The 10,610-nt window shown below is 40.3% G+C and overlaps 1 protein-coding gene across 1 annotated transcript; it reads left to right on the top strand.

Moving 5' to 3' along the window:
- Positions 1-1,061: 1,061 nt before the first annotated feature.
- Positions 1,062-1,623, top strand: LOC104953357 (electrogenic sodium bicarbonate cotransporter 1-like). Its single transcript, XM_010780295.1, has one exon. It carries the CDS (start codon positions 1,263-1,265, stop codon positions 1,617-1,619), a length of 357 nt encoding a protein of 118 aa, XP_010778597.1. The 5' UTR covers positions 1,062-1,262; the 3' UTR covers positions 1,620-1,623.
- The last annotated feature ends 8,987 nt before the right edge of the window (positions 1,624-10,610 follow it).

The following is a 10,610-nucleotide window of genomic DNA, read 5'->3' as shown; positions in this document are numbered from 1 at the left end:
GCGTATTATAATTCTCACCATACTTCTAGTGGCAAAATCACTATATAGTGAACCATATAAAGTTTAAACTTGGCATATTTTTACCCTCAGTTTTACATATAATTAAATACAATGTAGAGATTTGTTAACGTTAACTAGCCAATATATGAGTGGTTTAAAGTATAGACTAAAAGATAATTTGAATAGCAGTCAACATGTCAGACCTGAAACCTGATTGAGTAAATCATTTGATTGAAACTAGCAAAACATTCACAGGACTTTCAGCTCCAACTGAAAAATAAATGTATAATTAACTGATGCAAACCAATCTAGGGCCTTTCATTTGAGTTGAGCTATCATTAAGTTATGAGGTACACCTGCACTTTAATATTTTTGCAGCTCATAAGACCTGATATCTGCTTCAATAATGTCCTTCGGATAAGGTTTGGATGAGCAGTTACATTTGAAGCAACACCGGGGTACTAAAAAAACTGATTTTTTCTCCCATCATGCAACATTTGTAAGATAAGAAACTTTTAAACACAAGGAGTTTAATTTCCTAAGCGGAGATGCCATCTTTAATCAATTTGAGCTTTTCACTAGTAAAACAAGCTCCAATGATTCCACTCACAATGGTGTTGTGTGGCTGTTTGCTAATGACAATAATCCTTGTGTACAGTGCTCTACACACATGGGTCTGCTTTCATGAAAGAGGGTAGTGATTGTTTGTGGGCTTCCTACTTGAAGTTCACATATTGTTGCCACTTGTTGAAACGAGCTAAGGTGGTGTCTACCATTGGCAACATGTTTGGATAGCACTAGTATAATTCATATATCAATCCTGTTGAATGATGTTTTGTTGCTCTTTAAATATTCAAATGAGAAGACAAGGGGAAATAAAGCCAAGCCTCTGCTGGAGAATAGGCCAGTTTGTGAACCATTTCCTAATTGTTAATGAGGGGCTCCAGGGCAGCATGCCAAGGCTGGAGGGCCAATAGCATAGGCCTATTTGAACAGTAAAGGGGGGGCAGAGAGGGAGAAGGGGCTAGCTGTGGGGACTCTGTCACTGAGGGGACCCCTAAACCCCATCGGCCCCCTCCTACCTGGTCCACAAAGTGCTGGAGCGGGCAGCTGAGAGTGACTGTCACTTCCACCCGGGGCTTTAATGAGGGTTCTACTGCTGCTTTAGGACTCTGGTTAGCTTGTGTGGCTTACTATCTGAGGAGCAAACCCAGGGTCAGCTGATTTGGAGAGTTTAGAGGGGGGTCACCGAGTTATTAAAGATGTCCAACAACAACAATAACCAAGAGGAGAAGGAGGAAAAGGAAGAAGACATGGAAGAGAAAGGAGAGGAGGTCATGGTGAAAATCCCCCCACCTCCATCTCCTCCGGAGGTCAACGAGAAGGGTCCGACTGAGGAGGACAAGCCGGACCCCAAACCCTTGCCCAACGGGCACCAATGCCAGCCTATGAACCGCAGTATTTTTCCTCTCTCCGCAGTTTCACCGGCAGCCGAGAGGATCCGCTTCATACTCGGTGAGGAAGATGATGGCCCGGCACCCCCTCAACTCTTCACGGAGTTGGATGAGCTGCTGTCGGTGGATGGACAGGAGATGGAGTGGAAGGAGACGGCCAGGTAAGGACCACAGTCTCACACTCAGGTTCGAGCTGTCAGTATTCCATTTTGAGGGACCCTCTTCATTTATTTGTACTCGATCATTTAAGAAATCACAAACTAAATTCTTTATGTCAATCTTATTTTGAAGAACATTTATTTTAATAAGTTCACTTCAAACATTGTTTGGAGCTTTGGATGTTTTTTTCAGTCACACCAGTGGCTGAAGAAAGATCCTTGAACTTATTCTTACATTAGGGAATTTGCTGTCTGCATTGAATTGAAAAAGCGAGCACACAGGGTTCCCCAGGTCTCTCCTGTGTGGCCCACTAGTGGGAGAGAGATGGGCTCATTGTTTTATAAATCATTAGCGCTGGATGAGTGAAGCTCTCTCAGGGGGAAACTGGATCCCTGGGCTGGTGTTTGAGGCTCCACATGAGTTGATCTGTTATCCTAACCTCTGACCAATTGTACTGCTGAAAAAGTTACATTTTGGTTCACTCTTCGTCAAATGACTTGCAGCAGAATTGTACTGAAAAACTTAGCCAAGTTATGATGATGCATTTGTCCTGCCCCTGATGCACATATGTGATTGATATTAGCTTGGTAAAACATTTGCTTAGATATACTTTAACTGCGTCACTATGTCAACATTCAAAAAGTTACATTAGAGCTTGACATTCAGGCAAAAATACAACCCTTTAGGGATAGTATTTACCTTAGTTTTACCTGGATTGGATTAGATACACGTCAAAATGTAAATTAATTGAAAGTGCGTCATAGCATTTGACACTTTTGGCTTGAGAATAAGACTTCTGGTCATGTAATGGCATCCATCTAGGAAACAACCTAACTATCGAAAACAGACATAATGTTTTTCATTGATTGATTCCCAGGTATGAGGTAGAATTGAGTGTCATATTTCCCAATGTACAATATTAATTATACAGGGTAACACAGTTACAAGAAATACATAAAACAAGTAGAAACTATCAAATAAGGTTAAAGGGAAAAATACAAGCTTTTTCTTCTCTAAAGGGGAAGTTTCTCTGCAATCAAAAGTTTCAACTGAAATACCACAATACAAGTGTACACAAAATCCTCTATTCAAGAGGATCAGCATGACTGAAAAGGTTGAAATAAGAGGACAGTTCAACCCTTTAAATCATGTCAGTTACTTATTTAAAGCGTACATTGCTTATTAAAGTTGACATAAATCCATCCTGTATCTTAATTCAAAATTATTATTCGGCAAATAACTGCAGAGATTAAGACCCGTTCCAATGTCTTACCAAGTGCACTCTGTGGACCCAAACTGAATAAAAGATCTCACAAGTGCTGGGTAATGCTGGCCGTCTGCCAAGTGCAACTTTTGCAGCCAAAACTGGCCGAATAAAACCCTGGCATAAAGACAACTGCTCAGTACTGGTTTAGTTTCTCATCTCCCTGACTCTGAGCGAGGGGGGAATGGGAAGTGATTAAAGAGATACATGAAGGAGATAGAAATGACAGTGTGACAGTCTGGATTCAAAAAACATTATCTGAAATTATTCTCACCTGTTCATCACACAACACATTTAATAACAAAAAAATGAAATTAATTACAAAGAGGCAGTTTTGAAGTGTTATTATTCAAGTAGAAGGGGAATGTAGTCGTGGTGTAGTTTCACCATTTACTTGACCAAAATGCCTTAGAATATACACATTTGAAAATGTATCATCATATTTAAAAATGTTTTACATAATCTGTTTAATACTTGAACCCATACAAGATCATTTTAAGATATACTTTGGATGTTATTTCCAATAGTATATGGACAAACATGACACATACACACTGCATTTGTGTCATATTTAATGTATTATGTGGTGAGTTTCCAGGTTATATTGGCTTCAACTCTATCAATCCAGCTTACATTTACAACTCCATACATGTAATATAACATAATTCCCATGTCATGCTTTTCCGGTTATTACCCGTCCCCTGTGTTATGTAGCTTTTGCTGCATGTAAACGGTCTGCAGAGTCACAAACCCTCAAAGTACACCCTGTAGCGAGTAAATCTCTAACACAGAAGAGACCTGTCTATGCGGCCCCAGAACGCCTTGTTGGAGATTTCTCTTTTTCCATTTGTTTCTTCTGGGAACCAAGTGACGTAACAACAACCCAATGGACCCATTGGTCCAAATGGACCAATCCGCGGAGCCGTTACGTTGTGTCCATGGACTTCCTCACACACACACACTCAATCTTTTCTCAGCNGTGTGTGTGTGTGTGTGTGTGTGTGTGCGTGCGTGTGTGTGTGTGTGTGTGCGTGTGTGTGTGTGTGTGTGTGTGTGGCACACACACACACGCACGCACACACACACACACACACACACACACACGCACACACACACACACACACGCACGCACACACACACACACACACACACACACACACACACACACACACACACACACACACACACACACACACACACACACACACACATATACACACACACACACACACACACACATATACACACACACACACACACACACTTTTCACAGGCTACAACTAGCTTAAGTCAACACTACTTGTTTAATAACACCTTGGGTAGAATAATTTACAAGTACGTTTCACACATTTAGCTGACATTCATAACCACAGCCATTTAAGCTGATTACAGTAAACAGTGAAATTAAGCTTTAAATATCTATATGGGGATAATTGCATGCAAACAAAAGCAAGCCTTGCAAGGAGAGTCACTGCTGTATTTCTTATATGGGCATGCAGTTAAATAAAAAAGCAGTAAAGGAATACAGCAACAGCAATGCTGTGTTGTTTTTTAACTTCACTAATAGCGCCATTAAAGTATAATTATGATCAAATAACCCACAAACACACATTTTCATTCTTCTCTATGAAAACAATGGAAAGACATCCTGATGAAGAAAATACATAATCTCAGCAGAATTAAAGGGGCCATATAATATGCATTTTCAGGTTCATATTTTTATTTTGTGCCTCTAATGTGACATGTCTCCATGCTTTAATGTTCAAAAAGCTCTTTATTTTTCTCATAATGCCTGAGCTGCAGCACCTCTTTTCACCCTCTGTCTGAAACCAGAGCCCAGTTTGCTCTGATTGGTTAGCTGGCCGGCTCTGTTGTGATTGGTCAAGCGCTTAGAGATGTCCCGCCCCTTAGCCCATCAGCCTATTAACTACAATGTGTTGGAGCGCTAGCCAATAGAAGCGTGAGTGTTACGTAATAAGAAGTAAACAAAGGAGTCCTATGGAGGTGTTTCAGGCAGGGGGGGGGGCTGAGAAACTCTCCAACTTTGGGATTTTAGCCTTTGCAGACCATTTACATGCACAAAAACCTATAAAACACAATTAAATATGTGAACATTTGAAATATTAGAATAAAATTAGAAAGGAAATTATCTTAAGGTTCTTGTAGCACAGTGTAGGGAGGTACACGGTCAAAATGTTATCCAAGATAAATATTTGAATTGTTAGGGAAAAACTGATGTTACCTGTCCAGAAAATTCAAGCTGGACACAAGCACCTTGTTGGTGATATTACAAAAGGTGGGAGGGTGGGTGAGAAGGGTTAGGGGGTGAGACTCAGAGCAGACTGAAAGCAAAGAGGGCTGAGAGCAAGCACGAAAAGGAGGGATAGAGATGAAAATCCCATCGTTCAAACGCAATTTCAAAGCTCTGTGTGCACTAGCCAAGAGCCATGGGCATACAAAGAGGACTTTGTCCCAGAAGCAGAGGCTCATGGGATAGGGGATGGAGGAAGAATGCCCGCTGCCCGGCAGAAAGCTTAGTGTGACTGCCACTAAAGGCCTGTTTAGTCCCACTCTTGACATGCATCCTACACGAATACCTTCCATCCCCTCTGACCTTTGTGGAAAAACTCAGCACAGTGTAAGGCTAAGGGGTCTAATAGCACGCTCATTGTCTGTGACTGTACATGCAATAATAATGCAACTCAGCATCGCTCATTCATAGCAAAGAGAGGATCACTGAGTGTACAGGAAATGTTTTCCGTGCCACAAAGTCTGAGGTTCAGTATGCAGGGCAGCTAGCTCACAAGCAGAAAACAGGGATTGGCTTGAATGCAGAGTAAGAGCCAGAGGGTGATTCATTGAAAGCACACTGTTTATACTCAGACCATCTAGCTCTGGCATGTTGTTGTGATAGCTGAGCAGAGCAGGTTCTGATGAGAACCCAACAAATACTAGCTGGGGGACACAACCTGAAATGAAATGACCTCTGTCTGCAGGTGAACTCAATGCACAGCCACATGTTCACTGTGCGTTCACTGTAAACAGCCCAATGCACATGATCACAGCAGGGTTAAGTGCGATTCTAAGTTTGTCTGGAAAAGGGCATGATGCACTGGTTCTCCAGAAACTCGCAGAAATATTGCCATTATTCCTATAGTCAGGGACACATGCAGGCACTTTCCCAGTAGCCACCACCGCATCAATAAATGAGCTGTGAGTTGACATATGATGAATTTAGAAAATTTCACATGCAAGTGGCAGAGGTGCACAATGACGGATTCCAATTAAAAAAAAAACAATGTCATATTTTTCTTTTTTTTGTTGGATCAATGTAGCCAGGCCCTTTTTATTTTTCTATCTTAAAACATACTTGCCTGCCAAAGCTAACATTGGTTGATCACTCAGTGAAAAGATAACTTACTTTTTATTACAACAAGGTAAAACCTTGTTTTATTGGTACTGATCTGTACACCATATCAATGAAGTGTGTATTTTAGTGGATACTTTATTGTTAGATAGAGTATCTTCAGGCCAGTGTCAAGACATATCAAAGAACGTGTTCAAAGAATCATAGCAATTTGGGTGAAGTAAATTAGTGGAGGCAGGTTGAATAAAAGTAGTAAAAGACTAAACTCCTATGAGATATTAGATGTGATAATGCGTATAATCCTTACTACAGTGCAATTTCATCAAATGTACTGTCTAGACTAGACTGAGAAATAAGTTTTGTCCTTTTCTCTTTAAACACCCTTTGTTGGTTATTAACACTGAACAATGAAGCTAGAAGAACTATGTGGGACATGTAGAACAAAGGGTTAAAAAGGCTTGAATGTTTGTGGTTGGGGGCAATCAATGAATATTAACTCATCATAACAATAACTCATGTCCAGATTGAAGAATTCAAACAAAACAATGGCCTTCAAAGGTTTAGTCTAAGTAGTTTATCCAATCAATATCGACAGACCTTTTCTACTGATATACATTTTAAAAAAAAGTAAAAATATGACACAGAAGAATATCTCCCATGTCTTGGGAGTATTTTCCCAAATGCTGGCACTGTTTGAGCACAGGCAAAGGTTTTAATAAAACCTCCCCTCAATTTGTGACATGTTAAAGGCTAATAGTAAATGTTTTGATTATTTATTCCAACTAGAATCATCAAGGCCAATCAGCCATTACGTTATATTATGCATAGTTGAATAACTCACCAGAATCCATTTGGATGCTTCCTTGTAACACACATGGAAATTATTCACCACCAAGTGGAGCATCGCACTGTGTATACACTTTTAAAGTAATAGTTGTAATTGTAAATGGATGTAAAACCCATCACTGTTGCCATAGGAATGCTGGATACATTCAAAATGCCACCTTTTCAGGAACAAGAAGGGAAAATAATCAAGTTTTTTGCCTGACCTTTGTATCTATCTAATCAACTTTGAAACCCTCCATAAATCTCAAGACATTCATTTCTAAGAGAAGCGGGTATTCTTCCAGTGAAGCAACAGACATTCAATTGGAGATCATTTACAAAAAACTGCAAACATCACGGCAGTCATGGCTTGCTCTGTCTGACTTTGTGAAGTTAAACCCATTTGTAGAAGAACAGAGTTCCTAAGTAATCTTTGAAATCCTATTTGAGAGGACATTTGATCTAAAAGGATGGGGGAAAAAAGCCTTGAAAAAAACATAATCATCAAAACGAGCAGGGGTCAAATGTCCCTGCAGTGGACACACATGTAACCAGGAGGATGCACTTTCAGTCCCTGTAGCGTCCATCTGACCAAACAAGGGGATTTCAATCCAGACAAGGGCCGTCCCCCTGGGGGGGGGTCCATGATTCCCAGAGAGAATAACACAGGAAGGGCAGTGAATAACAGTAGGACATTAGGCAAACTGCATGCCTGTCAATTTTTCCATGCCTTACAAATTCCAATTTTTGCCGTACCAACATTTTACAAAGGCAGAGTTGCTTTGGAGTCACCAGATCACAAAAAAAACATTTTCATTAGCAATAATTGTTAACACTGATTTGACTCAAACCTCTACTAAAAATCGAAATGGCAATGACCTCCATTTTACGTTGAATGCCTATGACATTCATGACGTCTGAAGGTTAGTAGGCTAGCTCACTAGCTTTCCCTAATAGCTTGCTGCATGCTAATGTAGCTACTTTGACCCTGAAAGGTCAGCTATGCCTGTAAGCTAAACAAGATCGAGTCAAACCATGCCCTTGCCTTCACTGTCAACCCAACCAATGGGAGACTTTGGAGCGCTGTCCCTACCAAAACACCAAGTGAAGGAATATATTTGAGAAGAATAGTGATCATCACTTAGAAAAGAACTTGGGGAATCAATGAATAAGAGATTCAAGAAGACAACCATGTCAGTTGTTTTGTTAGCTGACTGCTTGACAAAACATGGGATTCAACAAACCATTCAGATTTGGATCATTAGAATATATCGCCCATCCCCCTGATCGGAGACATAAGGTATGTTTGAGCATTTCTCACTAGAACTGCAAAAGACAGGAAATACATTTGTTGTTGCGCAATTGGTTCTTAGTCACATACAGTATGTGCTATTTTTGTAATGTTTCTGCATCACAGTGAGTTATCTTCAAAATGTCCTGCTAATACAGCTGTGTTTGGATGCATCAGAAAACTGAAATCAGACATGTTGCTATTCTATTGATAGTTTCACCAGTACGGGCAGCAACTCTTTATATTAGTAACTTTAAAAAAATGGACTTTGGACCATCTATTAACCCCTTAAATCCATGACAGATTTCTACATAACATAAACAGCGTTTACGCTACTGCACCCATATGAACCAGCAGAGCCAGCAGAGCAAGCAGCACAGTGTTGACTGTTATTAAAACGTCAATGCCCACATTCCCCAGACAACCAGTCGCATTTTCCATGAATGGAGAATTACCAGTGTTGCTGTAAACAAACCCAGGTGTGTAGGGTTTCACATGTTCCGTGTGTAGGGTTTCACATGCTGACTTCATGGGGTGTTTTCAGGAATCAAGGATAGGATTTGTTTCCCTTTTGACACATATATTTTTGTTTTATGTATTGGATTTTTGGCAGGCAAGTAAAGACTTGATGCAGGCAAGATGGATTGGATTTAAAGCATAATCAGTAATGGCAAAGCGAGGGAGCAAAATGTAAATAGATGGCACAAGCCGAATGCCCCACCCCCAAGGCCTTTGGTCCCTAAGGGTTCAGGGTTTAGGGTCCTTAAGGTCCTGAAATTGTATAAACATGGGACAGCACTTTGAGGTGACATCACCTTGTTTACACCAGTTGTGGGTGTGAGGGGTTTTATTTTACGTGTTTTACTCCAGATTTTAACATCTTTAATGATCTTGCCTTACAGAGTGGACAACAGGTAATTGTCAAAAATGACAATTGAATGTAGTGGGATATAAGAATTAATGACAGGAATGCTCAGATTACACAGCTTCTCATGCATTTCATTCTAAACAGCTAGCTGGATGATATCTGAAACAACTAAATACCATCTGTAATACCTTCTTCAGTTGCTTTGAAGGCTCCTCGCAGAGCGGTGCAACTCCAGTTAGATCTATATCTTGGATATAGACACAGTTTTTGCTTAATATGAATTCTCACAGTCAGTAGCAACACCAGTAATATACTGGTAATACTGGTAAACCTGTAATATATTCAGTGATTGGATTTATGTCCTGAAATAAATCCCCCACGTCAAGCAATGAGTAACAATCACATTGTAAAATCCAGTAGTGGTTTATTTTAGTCCTCTTGTCACTTCACGTGCACACACGAGAGGAATTCGTCAAATGTAAATGATTATTGAAATGATCATTATTTTCTACAGTGCACGCCCATTATGATTATTTTGTATTATTACCATTTTTTATTTAATAATATATATCTTGTTTTTTTTGCACAAAACAAATCTAAAGAAAGAAACAAAACCCAGTGACGTCTCCCCCCCATCCACATCACCATCCCCATTAGATAGTTATCCTAATATGTTTTTGAGGTTCACAATGAGCGAAGTCCACATCTCTATTGTTGACTCCTTCGCCCCATGTACCCGGGCTGTCGATATTTCTAGATATGTTATATCTATATATGTTAAAACCCAGACCTTACGTGAGAGGGAATGGGGAGGCTTCCAGCGAGTCGCAACCAATTTCTTTGCTGCTGTAAGCCCGGCTAATAATGTTCGTCTTTTGGTCAGGGTTAAACCCAGGTTGGACATGTCATTTAGGATAAGTGTAACAGGTGAATGAGGCACGTTATTCTCAAATATTGCTGAAAGGTTAGAGGCAACCATCTCCCAAAATCTGGCCACTGGCGGACATTCCCAGAACATATGTAGATAAGTACCAATAGCCTCTACGTCACATAGAGTGCAATTTGGATCAGCAATCATTTTCATTAAATAAAGCTTCCAAGGCGTAAGGTAAACTCTATGAATGAAATTATAATGTATGTGCAGTCCAACAGCACATACAGTATATTGGACCAGACTTCATCCCAATCAAACTCTGGATCCAGATCTGGGATATCGGCCCTCCATATCGCCTCTAACGCCAGCGTGTTGTGAAATGAACCAGTAAAGTTTGGAAACAAGGCCACTTGTACCTCTAGTGGAGTGTAGAATGTTACGCAGCGGGTGTGCTGATAGAAGACTTTGCAATGGAACACCGCTAGCTAGGGATGGGTACCGAGAACCG

Source organism: Notothenia coriiceps, unplaced genomic scaffold, assembly GCF_000735185.1.
Source record: "Notothenia coriiceps isolate Sejong01 unplaced genomic scaffold, NC01 NC01_scaffold00021557, whole genome shotgun sequence".
NCBI lineage: Eukaryota > Metazoa > Chordata > Actinopteri > Perciformes > Nototheniidae > Notothenia > Notothenia coriiceps.
The sequence above is the reverse complement of the archived record's forward strand: the minus strand, read 5'-3'. Positions and strand labels throughout refer to the sequence as shown.

Coding starts and splice junctions, on each gene's coding strand:
- LOC104953357 (XM_010780295.1), top strand. CDS start 1,263: ATGTCCAACAACAACAATAACCAAGAGGAGAAGGAGGAAAAGGAAGAA.